An 18682-nucleotide genomic window follows, 5' to 3' on the forward strand; every position below is an offset into this window, starting at 1 on the left:
AAAGTTCCCTACTAGCTAGCAGCATCCCTACGTTTGCTGGGGTCTGCTCTGTGCATTTTGAAGACCGTTCCATGCTATTCAGCCCCTTCAGGAGGAAATGGATGGTTCTAGGAAAATGCGTCTTGACCTGATGCAAAGCTGTGACTCAGCACCCTGCAGCCCCCGCAACCCCTGGCATTTTACCTGCAGCCCCTCCAACAACTCTGATGTTCCCTGCATCGACTTCAACCACTGCGGTGGGACCTGAGGCCCCTCAAACCCGTGTCACTCGTCCTGCAGCCCCTCCAGCCCCTGGCATGTTCCCTGCAGCACCTCGAGCCCCTGGCATGTTTCCTGCAGCCACTCCAAGCCTGGCACAGGCCCTACAGCTGGCTGCGGGGACTATCCAGAAATCTGCTCCAGAAATACAGTGATGGCAAGGAGCCCTCCACTTCATTCTTCCTTTTTTTTCTAGCTGGAAGCATTCAGAGTTGTCAACGGAATTGGTTTGGAGGAGTAGGAAAGACAGAATTGCTGGGTTTCTGCTTTCTCCCAGAAACTATCAGACCACAACATGACAGTTGTCTTTCTTTTACGTTCTTTTACACCTGGATCTTTCTCACTTTTATGAGTGTGGGGTATTCCTTCTTTCTCCCTTTACCTTCCTTCCTTCCTCCCTCCCTCCCTCCCTCCCTTCCTTCCTTTCTTCCTTCCCTCCTTTCGTTCTGTCTGTCTGTCTGTCTCTCTTTCTCTCTTTCTGTCCAGCACTGATTTTATGGCTACGTGTGCATATCCACAGTGTACAGTTTTCTCCGTTCCGTTTCTTCCCTGAGTCTTGCCCCTCTTCCCTGCAACTGAACAGCATTGCCTTGATCAAGGAAGTGGCAACATGCGGCTTACACAGTAAATTGCTGAAATTACAGCTATAACCATGGAGCACAGCTGCCGATCAACACAAGACCACCAATCGCTCACATTTCTAAACTGCTCGTCACAATTCTTCCGTATGTAGGCTGTGATGCTGCTCATTTCTTAAGCACCCATCCATTTCTTCTCTTCCCAGACCCTCAAGGTGTCCTGGTCAAACCACCTCCCTTCCTCTTGCCCCATCTGGCTCTCCCACCTTCCTTTTCCCTCAAGGCTCAACTTTTTTTTTTTTTTTTCAGCATAGGAGCTCCATAGAAGCTGCTGCTGCCCACCTCCGAGTTGACTAGGGCTGAACTACTGAAAAAGAAAAGAAAATCTATAAATAAGAGTGAGAGATGGTGAATACCTAACCATCTCTTAAAAGCAGGATTTTAAGAGAATAAGTAATTGATAAATGGAGTTAAGATCGGAGGGAAAAAAATCCACTGTTGCAATCAATAGAGTTAAGAAGTTTTTCAAGTACATTAGGAACAAAAATTAGAGTAATGACACAGATCTGATACGGGATGGGTATTGCTTCAGTGAGAAATGATGGAAAAAAACACAACACAACACGTGTATGTGTTGTTGGGTATTTGTAAAAAAAAAAAGAAACAAAAAAACAGGTTAATGAAAACTGCATGCTCAATTAGATGATTTTTTTGTTGTCATTGGTAGGGAATTGTGTGCTTTACAACACAGTATGTGTTATATATATATATTATATATGTTTTTTATATGTTTTATATATGTTTTAATAAAATAAGGAAATGATATTTTTTTTCTACGTTTGTGGTTTCCAAACTGTAGTTAATAAACATTAAACAAGATGCAATAGGATCTCGTTAACTCTTTTGTTTGAAAAAACAGTGGCCCTGATGGAGAGGTGCAAGTGAGAGGAGACAATATTCAGTATTTCTCTATGTTGTCATTTATTGGTGAAGATGAAAGTCTGCAGTTCATGTTCATTACACTAGCATGACAAAATGACCACAAGGGGGACTGTCTGGTAGTGAAAAGGAACTTCAGCATGGATTAAAAATCTTTGCCTTTCTTTATTCTGAACTGTTTTTCTTATGGCTGCTAGAGAGAGATTCTCTGCCTTAGAAATAAAACTGCCCAGGCTGTTCTGATAAACCTGTAGGGTTAAGGCACTTCTACCAAAACAGATTTCAAAAGGCAAGAAGTCAAAAAGCAACAATTCAGTAATCTGTGTACGCTTCTATATTAAGTTTTAAGATAACCTGGTTTATATTTAGTGCACACAAATTAACCAAACATAGCAGCATACAACCTAAGAAAAGCTTAAGAAATTTATTAGATGCACAGATAAAGTGCTGTAACAGAGAAACTTGTGTAAATCTATTCTAAAATAAATAAGGTACAGTTAAACCACCTTTGACTCGTTTTAACTCGGAAAGAAATAACCTAAGTTTTAATCATTTGAATTTTAAGGTCAAGGTGAAATATACCATAACTATAACAGTGGTTGTGATCTGTATCAACTATTGAGTCTCCTGTTCCTCTTGAGGTCTCCCAGAAACAGGAAGGCTATTGCAAAATGTATACATTAGACATAGTTCCTTTTACAGAAACATTTTTGTAATAAGGTCTGGTTGCTCAAATACATGTTAAAATATTTAACAAGGAAACAATTTTCTCCTGATCCAGTCGATCTTTTAAACAAGACAATGTATTTTTCCTATGACGCAGCCCACAGGAGGGAACAGAAGTAAACATCCTCCTTAACTGAAGACTGTTTTGCTTGAAGAACTAAACTATTGCATTATTATATGAGAGCAAGAAATATCCATTTGGGTTATCCCTTTCTCCAAACATGGTGCCCAGTGATACATGTATTTTTGCCTTAATCTCAAAGGCCCGTTTGTCTCCAGGTAAGGTACGTTAAAAAGAGATTCCCTTTAAGCATCTTATCACAAGAGCTCTTACTGCCTTTCCATCCGGGGAAGCTTGTGTGTTAAACTGCCCTTGGAGTTTTGGATGCTACTAGATTTCTGTGCTCTGTTATCCATAATTTCAGGCACTTCGGGGCTAACATGGCTGTTTAAGTCAATGCAATAATATTACCGATATATTCAACACTCAGAAGAGTCACCACAGTTTCCTTCACACACTCAGGATTTCAAATTCTTCTTCCAATTCAAATAGCTTGTCAGTAGATTCAATGAGTTCTGTAAAAAAAGATAAAGAAAAAAATGCTTCTAAAAACATGCCTGATTTTGTTCACTTAAAAAAAAACTTTGAAAGATGCATTCCAGAAAAGTACTTTGTAAGAGTGAAAAAAAAAATCTGTGCTAGCAATTGTATGGCTTGTTTGGATACATGCCTGCTATATATTGCTTGACACTCACAAAGGATAGTTATTCTACCTGTGATTATTCTTTTATTTGCTAACGAGGAACATAACATTGCACAATTAGGCTTTTAATCGATGCCTTACCTGCTCCTGTGGTTGTCACTTCTGGTTTTGTTGGAGGTATGAAAGGAGGCCAGTGTGGCGGGTGCTTCTGGACCAGCTCAAACATCCGTAGACTCTGCTGCTTTAGAAGCTCCTGAGGACAGAATGCTTTCATTTTAAAAGCTGGCTCGGGAGACGCTTCAAACACAAAACGTGTCTGCTTAATTGAAAGTGTTTTTTAATTACGCATGTCCATCAGGAAAAAAAAGTCTTTATACAGACATACTGTGAAATCCAAGCACCATGGTCTCTGTAATACATCCCTAGTTAAAACACATCTGGAAGACAGATCTCTTGAACTGTACTACAAATTATCAGTCTTATCATCTTTTGATATCAGCTTTGATATCTGCAAACCTATAATTTTGTTTACATGTAGCAAGCACACTAGGAATGTACAATATTTTCTGCTTTTTAAAAGAAAGTTGCTTGCATAGAACTCTCCTCAAGTTTTCTGCTGATCAATAGCACAAAAGACAGATCTATCAGCTCCTCCAAAGGGGGAAAAAAAAAAAAAACGCATCAGATTTTGAAGGACAGGTTTTGGTCAGGAAAAAAGGTGTTCCTGAAGCCAAACGCTATTCCTCTTCAAAGAGAAGTTATCTTCTGTCCTGTATTTCAGTTATTTACAAACTTTTTTCCTTAGCTGATTTTTTTTTTTTAAATAAATGCATTTAGAGGTTGATGGTACTTTACATTCAGACGTCTGGTGCTTAGTTTAACAGCTGCATGCAGAAACATCCTCAAGTCTGTTTCCTGTGGCAGCCAGCACCTTCTGTTCTCCCTAGATCAGCAGGAGCTAGAGGCCTGCAGCACTTACAGAATCAGATCTTTAAGATAGCAGGGACTAACAGTCATAATTAGAACACGCAATCTATTATGTCAAACAATAAAAAAGGATCAGGAAGCAAATCATTGATACATCACTACAATATGGCAGTTAAACCTTAGTCATTTAGTGAGAATTAGAAGTTAAAAGCAAGTGTCACCCAGTAACACCTTCAAGCGTGTATGTTTACACCCATTTCCCAACTGGCAGGGTTTGTGGCTGGTAAAGTGCTGAACAATTTCCAATTAGCAATTCAGTAGTATTGCCTTACCCTGATGCTTTAATGCATTCTTCTCTATGGCTCATACAATTTGTATACAAAGGAAAATGCAAAGGAAAATTTTACAAAAAACAGACAATAAAAACCAGACTTTATAAAGAACAAATCGAGATGCTAAGTTCCCACTCTTACCTGTTGTACAAGACTACACCAGCTATCAAAATCACATTCTTCTTTGCAAAAGAAGCCCTTAGGGGAAAAAACAAACACAGAGTTTTACCTTTGCAGATGGTAGGTATGTGGTACCAGCAGGTAAGGCGGTTTGACCTCCGATACAGTAATGCCCTGTACGATCAGTAGATATAAGACTCCAAATATGTGGCAGCTCTAGGGAGAGAACCCACGGGGAGAACAAGGCCCTGCAAACCCCTAACGAAATAGTCAACCAAAAAATAGCAGCAGCTCCTGTGTGCTCCTCCACAGAGCGCCACCCAGTTCCTACAGTCCAGGTATCAGCAGAAGCTGAAACCTTGTAGATGATGGACCACCTAAGGAACATCTCCATTCTGGTATCTATACTGAAAATATTTGCTCTTCATTATGATTTTGTCTGTCTCGTTGCATCATGCCAAATTTTGCACAGTTACATAGCTAAGTATTAAAAAAACAAACAAACAAATAAAAAACTTTCTAAAAAGCAGCAGCATTAAAAAACAGGTATGTGAATGAATGACAGATACTGGTATCTTTACAGATTGTTTAAAGCTTTAGAAACACATCCCACTGGTGACAACTGCCAATCACCCAATCACAGGATACTGGAATGGAATCAGATCCAATTTTTTCAAATACCACAGTACCCCCATGACATTTTGGGTGAATTACAAATAATACATTTGTATTTGTAATTTGGGGTGAAATACAATAATTCCACTTAAACATTTTTAACTTATGATATAAAGTAAGTTTAAGTAACTTGTCTAGAGGTGACCAAACATAAAGTAGTGATAGAATAAAACACGTAAACCTGTTTCAGTTCCTTGCTCTGACCATTATAATGCCTCTTGAAAGAAGTAAAAGCTGCTCAGTAAAGAAAACAAAGCGAGCTCCCTACAGTACAGACAGCTCCCCACTTGCCCTAAGACTCTCCATGTAGTTATGTACAAACTACTATGTGTTGATCACAGAAGACAGCTTTGTGATCTTGGTTCTGTTCAAGGAGATGCATTGCTGCCCTTACCAATGTAGAGAGACATTACTTTGAGATAAAGTATATGCATTCAAGATTTCCTGACACTTACTAAAGCTACTGAAGGGTCCAAATTCATGATCTTCATTCTATGTGGGGCTTCCTGGCAGTGGAAACTCTCATCGTCAACCGTGCCATTTTCTTCTGAATCTACAAAGCTTTGAGTGGTGTGAGGGTCCAGATAGATCAGCTCATTGCCTGGATGGGTAAAAGCCGTATGTTAAAAATAAGCAAGTGACATTAATAAGCACTTGGTCCAGAACTGTAAAATAGAAATCAGATTGCCATCGCAGTCAGTATAATCTAGACTTTCCAGCTAGGGATTCTTTAAGAGAATCGGAAGGTTTAGACACAACGTTTCCCACAGGGTATTTAGTATAACTTCCTATTGTGACCTATTACTGTAATTTTTTGGTTGGTTATGTTCTATCTTTGTCACATACTTTTATTTTTCCATGTGAGATCCAGTACTTTTTTTTTTTTTTTTTAAAAAAATCTCAAGTGTTGTAAACACTAACATTTGACAGATTAAAAGGTACAGGATGTTCACAGATGCAATCTGTAATCCCATTAGGCATTCATTCAGAAATTGGAACAAAAAAGCCTAACTAAAACAGGTTAGGTTTTACAAAAGGACAAAATAGGGTTGCAAAATTTTGGCCCAAAGTGGGGTGAAATCTGAAGGAATGCATTTTAAATTAATTAGAGCAATACTTAATAACAGAAGGTATGCAAAAGGTGAAAAAGATACTGCCATCAGAAACAGTTTTGAAATACAAGAAAATAAAAGTGACATTTGACCAATACACTTGTCAAATGCTATCAGCTATTCTTAGTATGTTGCTCTTGTTGATGTCATCACTTATTTTTACACCTAGCTTTGCTGTTAACTTTCTGCTCCTGTTAAGGATCATCTCATACTGTTTCTAAACTCTTTTAGATATGCTTCTTCATTTATTTTATTCTATTCTCATCTTTCTTTACTTCTAGAGGTTCACGCTTAGACTCCTTACTATTTCCCCTTCAAAAAATGTTCTCTTTTGATCATCTGCACATTTGGAATAAGTTTCTTTTTTCCTTACCTAAAAATCCTATGAAATAATAGGCATTATTTGGTTTCCCTCCTAATGCTCCCAAAGACTGTGGCATCTTAAAGCATTCCTAGGAGTTCAAAAGGAATAAAGGAAATTGTAATTCATTTCTTTACTGACATCACAGATACCCAAACTTATTTGACAGTAACGAGCAATGAATTGAAAGAAAACCTTACTTTAAATGCATCAATATATACGGGATTTATGTGATTTATCCCTAGTCGTAGAGGTATAATAAGCAAGAGGGGTTGCCAGCCTGTGCAGAGTCCTCCTGCGTTCTTGCTTCGGCCAAGAGCACTTCTGTGCAAATGTGCACTGCTGTGGGACGCGCTGCTGCTCTGAGGAGGGGACCGGCACATTTTTTCTGCGGGAATAAAACTAGAAATCAGTCAACGCACAGAGGAACACAAAGCAGATCTTCCTCTCAGTAGTGAATTAAGCTAGTTTGCCAGGGATCTTTATAGGGCACCCAAGACAAAACGAGCAGGGCATGGCAATTACAGCTATTTAGTAGAAGTAATTCTAGCAGACAGTATGTGCTGGCACGTCCAAGTGAGACGTTAGATAAATGATCGGGGGATGACAATTTAAGACTGCAGTGACATGTACTATTAATGTTATTAATACTGTCAAGCTTTGCCTATAAAACGCCAGAGAAATGAAATGGCAGAAATGAGGACAGTAGAAATTCTTCAAGGAGCTCTTCACATCCAGTGATGTGAGCACGAAGTTGGCATCAGGGATCAAAAAAACACAACTGAGTTTGTATGTCCTTCTTCCCTCTTCTTACCCTTGCAAGACAAAGCCATGGCCCCCCAAGTATTTGTTCATGTTTAGATACATGCTGGCAAATGGAGTCAAATCAGAACCTGTTACCAGAAAACTGATGAGGTGTCACTTACTGATGTCTTCAATGACCACCGTATTGTCCATAGATACATAAACTGCTAATGAATTCCATTCATCAAATAAAGCAAGCTTCCTAGAAAACATTAAGGTACTAATTAATATAAACTAGTTGGATCAAAAGGGTAGCTTTACACTCAGAACCATTTTTTTTTTCTTCTTAAGAAAAAACATCCTTTCTGCATTTTTTAAAGTCTCCATGTAAGAAAAAGAAAACTTTAAACATTAAATGTTTAATATCTGTAGAAAAATAGGTACTGAGTGGTACCAGGAAAAACATATGCGCTGCACCATGTGCAAACTGTTTTGTCTTACTGCTAAGTGCAGTGACAGTAACAGTTCAACTACATCAAGTTTACTACTTTTTATTGCACTCGACAGTCTCTGCAATGGGTTCTTGCCCAATTGTGTCTTTTCTCATCTGGAAAAGAAAAAAATTCCTATGCCAGTTTTGCAGATTACTTTTTGCTTAAGAAATTCCACTGAATTCAGTGGAATTACTTCTGTCTGAGCCTGCGTGCACAGCAGAAATGGGGCATTAAAAGCTAAATCAGCTAAGGGTTTGGGGCACCAAAACTTCAGTGGGAGACAGCAGCACACAGTTTTATGTCCACTTCTGCAAAATCCAAACCTTTGGGGAAGGGAGCTACACTCTTAAGCTGCACTGGCAGAATTAGCTGTTTCAAATAAGCCAGAAAGAAATGGGGGTGAGCGTTTCACCATGAAAAACTTGGCCATGAAAGATCTGGAGTCCAGGGCATGCTTCAGCTCCCCTCCCTCTTCAGATCATGTGCCTGTTCCAGGGTGTCAAAGACTTGCTGCTGAGCTCGCAGGACCTGTAGCGTAGCCCCTGCCTGAGGTAAGACACCTCCACGTACCCCTGGAGAACTGAGCAGCCTCAGTTCCTTTCAGTGTGGCTCCCAGACTATGAGGAGCTGCCCATCTTTATCCAGTAGCCTTGCTGGCAGAACTGCTGCTCAGAAAGGGAGGGATTGCAGCTCAGTTCCCTCCTCAGCCGAGATGGCTTCTCTCTGATGTTTCACACCACCACTCCGACCTACACGGTGGCACTCTCGACCTGCCAGAGCTGTGCCACTGTGCAGAAAGGAATATACATCTGTGGTGTGACTGGTGAGGGCATGCAGACGGCATAGCAGGAGACTTTCCTGCAGTTTCTTCTCCTCAGGCTCTTCCTTTATTAAAATTTAGAGGTCACCCATTCCCAACTCAGTACCTGCACACCCAGCTGTGGCATGACATTCCATGCTGCACTTGTAAAGAGATGGCAAGTACATTCCTGACTGTGGGACAGGGGGAGATGCAGCCTTCAAAACTCTGCCTGGGCCTTGTCTTGGCTGCCCCAGGGGAGTACGTTCTGAATGAGACTGGTATGATCTCACTTACTTTAGTACTTGAGCAACTGTATTTGGTCCAAACCATTCTCCAATTGACTTCCCCTCTCCAACACCCATCTGTGCTGTTTTTATAGTGAAAAAAAGACACACGTACACAAAATCAAAGAAAAATGAGACCATAAAGAATGTGGGAACAATATACAGTAAATACCGTGACTGTCAAACATTCTAGAGTAACTGCAATCTGTATTTAGCAATAACAATTATTTTCTCAATCTATGCTCTTTTCAAAAGTTAGGGAGTGCCAGTTTCTTTAATAAACAAAAGGCTTCTAAACTATAATGAGAATTACAAGTTAACAAATGTTAGTGCCCTTTATTACAAATTACAGCGATAAGCTACAAGACTGTCTATTCTAACATTACTGACTCTGGTACCCAAGGCTTGCACAGTTTATCAAGAGCTAGATTCTAGTACATGGCTTTATTTAGGTCTCAGGGAATGTTTCTGTACTACTAGTCTTTGCGCCCATCTGCATATGTTTTTATTTTTATATAAGCATACACATTGTCTTCACACCCACTTTTTAAAATTATGAATTAACATACCGCAAATTAGTGATTCAACACAGTAGAAATTTCAGTGGAAAAAACCTGAAAGTTTATGTTTGTTCTTACCCATCTGGTGGATTGAATAACAGCAATCCTTCCTGTCGAGAAAGCATCGTAGGATTCTGTGATATTCTTCTGGTTGTTTTTTGTGTTTTTCCCATTGCCAATCTGAAAGGAAAAATTGATATAGAATAAAAAATGGTGACGTTTTCATTACACTGATCAAATGTCTAGACAGCAGAAAGCTTTATAATGAGATGTTAAAAGACATTTCAATTCATCTCAAATATTTACATTTTGTGTAGAGCTCCTAGAATTCCAAGCTTGTTATTTATTATCAAGCTGCCCTTTATCATCATAGGCTAGATTGTAAAAACAGGGAAAATAAAACAAAAACATCAACTGGAAACATATTCTGACGGATCATGCTGCGTGTTGATAGCCATTCCAGTATCTATGAGCTTCCAAGATTATTTAAAAGTACAGGCTGTGTTTAGACCTTGTTGGATTTCTAAGCACCCATTAAATAACAACATAAGATCCATACAGAAAGTCCAAACACTCCACTGGCAGCATCCTGGGATGTGACATGCATGCTTAAGAGCTTGCACCAGGGGGGTTTGGACCTCGTGCTGCTGACAAGCGAGTAGTGAAGAGAAGGGTAAGAGCGCTGTCCCACGGTGGCAGGTTTTCCCTTGGCCTCAACTTGGGTGTTACACTAAAAGGTTTATAAAATAATGGCGACAGGATTCCCCATTTGTTCTCCTTCTATGCCTATTTCTCTGCTTCAGGCTGGGATGATTTCACCCAGCTGAATATGAATTGATTCATTAGGAACTGTTACCAGGGCATCAAAGAAAGTCTCACTAATAAATTCAGGGTTTGTGCTTTTAATGGAGTACTTACGAAGAAGCGTCTGCAGACAATACCGAAGTTCCCTCAGGACCAGCACTCACCTCTCCCTAAGTGTCTGCAGATCAGTGCTTGGGCCAGCATCATCTGCCCGCATCGCAGCATACATCCCCAGCCAGCGTCCGACGAAGGACCCGTGCCTCCTGTTAGGAAAGTTCATCACAATCAGTGCAGGCTTTCAACTGGGTGCAGCACCACAGAGGACATTTCAGAGTGCTAGAAAACAGATAGGGCTGCTGAAGCCTCCATGAACTGTCCTACAGATAAAAGGCACAGAGCAAGACTTTGGTTCCATGCTGTTGGTCTAATTCTAATCTCTGCATTGCACAAATAAACAAAATTCATTTATTCCTGGTGGAGCTGACTTACTCTTTTCATTCTTCAAGCAGCATTCACAAACGATTTACTGCATGCTATACAACATGATGACCTGATTACATACAGACATAAATAAACACTGATTTTAATAATCTTCATGTTTGCATAAACAGTTAAAATGATGCTCAAAATGTTCTAATACTCTAGAAATATCTTCCCAGCCTACGATGCCATCACTTATCTTGCTATTTAATTTAGAACAATGCAGTAAATCTGCAGTATACTCACCAATAGGCGAAAACTTTCTTCTATATGTAAACCACAGACGAGCACTTATATCCAACAATAACTTAGATTTGTCTGGAATATTTTTTAAAGGAAAGAAATCATTAAAACAAACTTTTAAAGCAGAACAATTCTAGCTTTCCCTACATAGTCAGTATACAGAGTGCATGGAAACCTCCTGTTAGCTTGTACGTAGAAAACATTTAATATTTAAGATATCTTTTAGCCGTTAAAACCGGAGAGCTTTTGTGGACTTATAATTAAAGTTCATTAAAGAATGAAATAATTATTAGGCAATGAAGATTTAAAAGCTGTTTGGGATGACTATGTCCAGCTTGACTGGAACAACGATGGAGAACTATGTCCTCAGGAAAGAACTGGTAAAGTGAGTTAAGGTGAAGAATTTCTACGTGCAAAACAACACAGAATTAGGCATTACCTCCAAATCCAACACAATGCCATTTCTAGAAAAATTAATAATATTAAGTTTAATTTATTTATTTTAATAAATGTGCTTAAAGAATTATCCCAAAGGCTCTCAAAGGTTTCTTAAGGATCTGACCTGCTGCTCAGACCCACTGCCCTTTTCAAGGCACCGTTCAGGCAGCCAAAGCTGGACATGGCACCCTCGGACATCCTGATACCAAGGCTGCATCGACGGCCACTGCCTCTGACACGTTAACATGGGACCATGCCCTTGTCCCCTCCCCAAGAAACAAAACCCATTTCTGAAATCTGATTTGTGTATGATGTATAAATACATCACTCTGCAGTGACTGTTAGGCAATATGTTTCTTTTCAGCAAAATACAGCACATGCCCCAGTTTTACTATAATTATTACTAATTATTTTGAAATCTCACTTTAACTGCAGCTAGCAGACTGCAGACAGCACCCCTCAAGGGAAAATACCGTTAGCAATACCAGACATTTCCCCAAAGTTTTGTTGTTTATTTAATTTATAAAACATTTGAAGATGAGAAGTGACCAGATAGTTTCTGCCCTCATGAGACATTTAAGGAATGGAAGGAAATCAGGAGCTGCTGCTGCATCTGTGAATGCTGTACAGATTTTACAGATGAATTTTGCAGATACCTGCATTTAGGTGGTGTTGCCTTCCTAGAATCCACACGGGCTCATCAGTTTCAGGAAATTCTTCTAAGTAGTCTGACAAAATAGTGATCTGGTTTTCATACCTAGATAAAACTGAACAGGAATATGGGAACATTCAACCCCCATTCCGTCCCCTCCTCCTTTCACACACCCCTTTGAGTTCTTAGACTGAGCTACTGCAGCTTCGCAGCCTTTGGATCTTCTGAACCCTGCTGCCAGCTGTGTTTACACTTTCCCTTAACAGCTGAGCTATCCAATGACTTGGCTGGTTTCTATGTTGCTCCTCAGCAACTTCTGAGAGAGTAACATGGCTGACACTGTGGTCACAAGCAGCCTGGCTGAAGCCGGCAGCAGAAGTTCAGGATTCCTGCAGCGAGGGGAAGATATAACCCAGGGAAATGAGGAAAGGGAGGACTGCAGGCGTCAAGGCTGCTGTGTCCATGATCAGATGCACACACGCTGCTGCTCAGAGCGATTACGTCCCCGTGCTTAATGGGAAGCACATGAAAAGTGTTAGCAGGGCTGGGTTTTGTTTTCCTAGCCAGAGACTGGAAACACTTCAGGGGAAAAAAAAAAAAAGGCATTTAGCCTTAGATCTGTTGCTGGCTGTCGAGTAACAGGGGATAACTGACAGTGCTGAAGGAAGACTTTTTTTTTTAAGATGATTAAAGCAGCATTTGGTGGAAGAGCAAAAGAGGCCTTTGATGGTTATATTTTAAACAAAAACCTTAAAATTCTGCTAAAAAATTCTAAGTGGAAAGAGAAAACAAGGGCGATCATCACTTGCTCTGCAAGTGCAGGAACGGGTACGTGGGACGGGCAGCGGGTCCAGGCGAGCACGGGGGGGCCCCGTTTGCACACAAACCAGCACCAGTGACCCCCAGTCCCTCCTAGTTCTCCCCAGTTCCTCCAGTTCCCCCAGTCCCTCCCAGTCCCCCCCCAGTCTCCCCAGTTACCCCCAGCCTCCCCTCAGTTCCCCCAGTCCCTCCCAGTTCCCTTACCCCCCGCCCAGTCCCTCCCAGTCTTCCCAGTCCCCCCAGCCCCCTCGGCTCCCCCCAGCCCCCCACAATTCCCCCCAGTCCTCCGCATTCACCTCAGCGGCGCCCCGTTTCCCCCCCGCCGCCCCTCACCTGACTCCATCCTCCCGCTGCCACCATCTTCCTCCTCCCCCTCCTCCTTCCCCCCCCTCCCCGCCCCGACACGGAGGCCCGCGCCGCCGCCGCGCGGTGCACGCCGGGAGCTGTAGTCCCCCCGCCCGAGGAGCGCGGCGCCGCTCCCCGCCTCCCCCCCCCGCTCCCCGCCTACAGCCCCCAGCACCCCCCGCGGGCTGAGGCGGGCGGGCGATGTCGGCGGGCGCCATGGCGGGCGCGGTGTCGGTGTCGGAGGTGGCGGTGTGCAACATGGCGTACGGCGGGCGCCTGGACGAGCTGCGCGCCCAGCTGCAGCGCGACAGGGGCCTGGCCACGGCGGCCGACCAGGTCAGCGCGGGCCGGGGGCTCTCTCCCCGCCCCCTGAGGCGGCGGCGGCTCCCGCTCGGCGCCGCGGGCTGACCGCCGCCCGCTCCCTCCCTCCCCACAGGCCGGCCGCACCGCGCTGCACTGGGCCTGCTCGGCCGGGCACGCCGCTGTCGCCGACCTGCTGCTGGGGCTCGGGGTGCCCGTCAGCGAGAAGGACGACGTGAGTTGGGCTGGGCGGAGAGAAGCGGGGGGGTGGGGGGGTCGGAGGGAGGAAAAGGGAGTCTGAGGAGGAATTAGGGGGGTTTGAGGGGGAAAAGGGGGATCTGAGGAGGAATTAGGAAGGTCTGAGGGGAAAAAAGGGGGTCTGAGGAGGAATGAGGGGCGTCTGAGGAGGAATTGGGGGGGGTTGAGGGGGAAAAGGGGGATCTGAGGGGGGAAAAAAGGGGGTCTGAGGAGGAATTAGGGGGTATGAGGGGGAAAAGGGGGGTCTGAGGGGAAAAAAGGGGGTCTGAGGAGGAATGAGGGGGGTCTGAGGGTGAAAAGGGGGGTCTGAGGAGGAATTGGGGGGGGTTGAGGGGGAAAAGGGGGATCTGAGGGGGGAAAAGGGGGAGTCTGAGGGGAAAAAAGGGGGTCTGAGGAGGAATTAGGGGGTATGAGGGGAAAAGGGGGGTCTGAGGAGGAATTAGGGGGGAAAGGGGGGTCTGAGGTGAAGGGGAGGGTCTGAGGGGAAAATAGGGGTGCTGAGGGGAAGGGGGGGATGCTGGGGTGAAAGCAGGAGCTGAGGGGAAAAATGGGGGCTCTGAGGGGAATGGATGATCTGAGGGGAAGGGGGGGCAAGGAGGGTGTTATGCTGTGCCTCCTTGTGAGGGACTCACTCTGAAGGCTTCTCAGTGCTGGGGAAGGCGTTATAGAGTAGATCCCAATTTCAGTGATTGCTGGTTTCCAAAGAATGTGGTCTGGTACCGTCCCGGAGAAAATATTTATGCTGTGAAGCATCCTAAAGGTCACCCTTAAAGAAGGAAGCGCTGTCCTGCTAGTTTAATGGGATATAGAAGACGTTGCAGAAACTTTCAGATGCCCTTTTCTGCCACTGCTGTTTGTTCTCAAAATATCTCCTTTGGAAAGCAACACAGTTGGGTCTGGAGGGGTGAGGTGCCCCACAAGGTGCCGTACCTAACGGGAACAGAAGCGATTTCTGCCACTTACCTGCTCAGGTAGTACTGACATACAAGCAGACCTGAGGTGATACCAATCATATTTAGCCCTACAGTTATAACACCATGCACAATTTGATTAGCAAGTAATTTGCTTTGCATTGGGGTTATGTTTTCATTGTGATTTTTTTTTCCCCTGAAATTCTTGGGTATAATTTTTTTTTTTCTTCTTATCCCTGCAGGCTGGTTGGACTCCCTTGCATATTGCCGCTTCAGCAGGCCGTGATGAAATAGTGAAAGCCCTCCTTGACAAGGGTGCTCACGTAAATGCCGTCAATCAGAACGGCTGTACGCCCCTGCATTATGCAGCCTCCAAAAACAAGCAGGAGGTAGGGTTCCCTGTGCTACTGGGGGTGGTGTCACTCTTGGAAGAGGTATTTAATTTGATGAACTTTTCTTCTTTCCAACCCGCTCCCCTGTTTCTTCCCGCATGTTCAGATTGCAATCATGCTTCTAGAGAATGGAGCTGATCCAGATGCAACAGACCACTTTGAATCCACCCCATTACACAGAGCAGCAGCCAAAGGAAACCTAAAAATGATACAGATCCTTCTGCGGCACAAGGCTTCTGTTAATATACAGGACTCAGAAGGGAATACGCCTCTGTAAGTGATCGTTTTTTTCACGTTTGTTTTGCTGACAGCATAGTCTTTATGAAATGAAACTCCAGTTCAAATTTTTAAAAACTTCTAGCTGCCTCAGAACAGTCCTTTGCTTCACATCTCTGTAATTATGATATTCTCAAATCCTTTTTAATTAGTGTTTTGCATAAGTGTGTCTGTACCTACACACTTTAATTTGTGTTACTACATCTGCTTATGAAGTGTAGAACCTTTTTTAATTGCCTGGAATGCGTTCAGTTGCCACTAGGGGGTACAAAGCATGCTAGTAACTTCAAAGTCAGAGGGAACTGGTCTTACAGGCTGGCTTACTCCATCCTGCCAAGCAGGAGCTGGTTTTGGAAGCCTTTTTTCACCTCTCTAAGGAAATAAGATGTAATTAATGTACAACCAGTCCAGTGTTTGGTATTACCTTAGAGAGTAATTGGAATCTGTACGGGTGAAACCTTAACTGCTTTGAAGTTGGTGACAAAACTGTGCCTTGTCTGCAGTGCAAGAAGTGTTTTGCCCTGAATAAGATCAAGCAGTATATTTTTCCTATGCATAAAGCCCAGTTTTATAGTAGAATACATTAATTTATTCTCAAGATACGCTAAACTGAAAAAAAAACTTTTGCTGCATTTGTAGTAACTCTTTACAAATTCAGTTGATCACTTTAAGTTCAGCTAGAGATTACCATTTTCCAGTTTCGCCATGGATTATGCGCTTCTTGGCTCTGCAGCCAGCAAAGGTAAACCCTGACATAAAGAAGTGCCTTAAATTTGTGAAGGCAGTAGCAGGAGGAACGCTCTTGAGTTGCTTAATGACAAGAGAGTGACCTGATGGCAGACTTTGAAGTCTGCTTAGGTAGTTGGTTGCATGTGGTTTTGTTGTTCTAGGGTTTCTCTCCCTTCTGACATTCATGCTGTCATTTTGAGAAAGGATAATTATTGCTCTTTGTAAGCTTGGACTACTTAAAAGTGGCTGTGGGTTTCTTGTTCTTATTGCAGTCATTTAGCCTGTGATGAAGAGAGAGTGGAGGAGGCAAAGCTGCTGGTGTCTCACGGTGCAAGTATTCACATTGAGAACAAAGAAGAGCTGACCCCTCTGAAAGTGGCAAAGGGTGGCCTGGGAGCCATACTTAAAAGAATGGTGGAAGGCTAGCGAGGACTTTGAGCTTGACTCTTTCCTGTTGCACTTGTATTTAAGACTGCAAACTTCATGTTTTCATAGTTCAACTAGGATGTCGTGTATGAGCATCAGCATGTGGTAATAAAATGTGTTTCTCTAGGTTTGCTTCAAGTATACTGCCAAAACAGTCATTTATACTTCTGTTGATTGTACAGATCACTGCTTTTAAAGTATTTTTGATAACTTGCAGTTTGCTTTCAGTTCACAGTATGATCTGTATAGGTTAGGTCATTCCTTCTATTTCAGCATCTAGTTTAGGATTATTTCTTTCAAAAAACAAGACCAAAAGTGCTTTACCTGTTTGAAGTCAATTTTGTCTTGGAAGCCTGTTCAGTGTTTGTTTTTCTCTTAGCATTTGTGCTTGGGCTTTTTGTTTGTCTTTTTTTTTTTTTTTGGTACTGATTTGCTTCCTTCAGATAATTATAAATCGCTCTTTTCCTTTTGTCAAATGCAGTTTGCTGAGTTACTTCAATAATTGTACTGGTTTTTACCCTTGTTAGTCTTTCTGAGTGAACTTGTAATATTTTAAGCTTCTCTGTTATGTATTTTTAGTTTTAAATCTAAGTCATATGATGAAGTGCACTGGGCTGCCTGCAGAATGGATGTGCAGTTTGAGTTACCTCTGCAAATTATAATTATATGCTCTGGATACTTTGCTGGGATGTGCTTTGAATCTTTTTTTTTTTTTTTTTTTTGCTGTTGTTCCTTCTGTGTATCTCTCTGTTCTGTTTGACTTGCATTGTGTAGCACTGACAGTATTTTATAACAGAAGCCAGAGTTAATCTCTGTTTACTCATAGCAAATCCTGGTATTAAGTTATTAGAAGGTAGACCCAATGAATCTGAGTTGAGAAGTGTTCGTGACTGCAGCGCAAATTGAGACACTTTATAATCCACTGTGCTTTGTGGTTTGTTTGTTTGTTTGTTTTTCCATGGGTTGATCTGGCAGACTGTTAGTTAAAATTTCATTTCAGTGTTAAAAGTAACATGATTTTGTAGAGTGAGAAGAGCTACAGCAGTTCCCCAGCAACTGCACCCTCAGTCACCATTGGTGACTGTAACACCTGTTCTTTAACCAGCTGCCTGTGATTTTTCCTGCTGTTATGAATGCTTGTGAAAACTGCAGTTAATGGAAACTCCTCCTCCTAAGTACCCCTGTAAAGATCTAATCCCTGGAATCCTCTCCACTAGAAGTGTTCTTTTTACTGGGAGGTCAGGAACTGTGCTGCCAAGCTGTTGTGTTGAAATTTCTTGAAGTAGTTAAGAAACTGAGCATGTTTAGGGGGTGTTTTATTTTGTTTGCTTGTTTTTTTCAGCAAAGAATAAGGTTATTGCTTTAGGAGTCTCAAGGATTTTCCTGTTCTCTCTGCTTCAGATAAAGATTTAAGGGATAAAGTGTGCTTGTAAGGTGACTTCCTGCAGAATTGTTCCAGAGCGTATGGGAATAAGGAGAGCGAGCTTCCTTATATGTAGGTTATTAGAAAAACTTAATTCTAGCAGCTTCTGTGATGACTGTATTCATGTAAGGTTTTCTTTGGGCAGGGGAGAAGTGGAGTTATCCTCTAAATAGCTTTTTCATGCAGATCACTGAAGGCTTCCATGCACTTGTCACTACTGCGTTTGTTTCTTACTTTTGTGCTGGTAATCTCTGGTTGAATTGACATGGGGGAGAATGGGGGAGGTTGGGATTCTGTGTTTTGTTTTGTTTGTTTGCTTTTTAGTATGATGGGAATTAAATTCAATGTTTTAGCATTCAGTGATAGAACTGAGAGTTCTTACTGTGTAATATAAAATAATAACTAACGTTTGTGACAGAAATGTTTGAGAGGGAAGGACGAAGTTCAACACATGACCTCCTGTTCTGATGTTGGTAAGATATCTTGTGGCACCGGTGGAGTAGAGTTCTCCATTCTGAACAAATTTTGATGATGAAATTCTGTGAAATAAAGACAATTTCCTAAACAGCA

At 42.2% G+C, this 18682-nt stretch overlaps 2 protein-coding genes across 5 annotated transcripts; one reads left to right on the top strand and one right to left on the bottom strand.

The window, feature by feature from the left end:
* Positions 1-1793: 1793 nt before the first annotated feature.
* Positions 1794-13486, bottom strand: LOC137863462 (cysteine protease ATG4A). 4 transcript variants are annotated; one of them, XM_068696563.1, is made up of 13 exons: positions 13386-13486; positions 12238-12309; positions 11147-11218; positions 10585-10683; positions 9695-9796; positions 9067-9139; positions 7659-7738; positions 6933-7120; positions 6745-6823; positions 5715-5860; positions 4606-4662; positions 3347-3458; positions 1794-3077 (listed from the first exon to the last, which is right to left on the bottom strand). In XM_068696563.1, exons 1-13 carry the CDS (start codon positions 13393-13395, stop codon positions 3013-3015), a joined length of 1155 nt encoding a protein of 384 aa, XP_068552664.1. In that variant the 5' UTR covers positions 13396-13486; the 3' UTR covers positions 1794-3012. The 4 variants fall into 4 exon arrangements, with proteins under 4 accessions (XP_068552664.1, XP_068552663.1, XP_068552667.1 ...); XM_068696562.1 differs by having other exon boundaries at positions 12238-12348; positions 13386-13475; XM_068696566.1 differs by having other exon boundaries at positions 12238-12338; positions 13386-13462.
* Positions 13487-13569: 83 nt separating this feature from the next.
* Positions 13570-18682, top strand: PSMD10 (proteasome 26S subunit, non-ATPase 10). Its single transcript, XM_068696569.1, has 5 exons — positions 13570-13733; positions 13834-13932; positions 15109-15255; positions 15365-15531; positions 16536-18682. The coding sequence occupies exons 1-5, from the start codon at positions 13599-13601 to the stop codon at positions 16687-16689; spliced, it is 702 nt and encodes a 233-aa protein (XP_068552670.1). The 5' UTR covers positions 13570-13598; the 3' UTR covers positions 16690-18682.

Source organism: Anas acuta, chromosome 13 (assembly GCF_963932015.1).
Source record: "Anas acuta chromosome 13, bAnaAcu1.1, whole genome shotgun sequence".
Taxonomy (NCBI): Eukaryota; Metazoa; Chordata; class Aves; order Anseriformes; family Anatidae; genus Anas; species Anas acuta.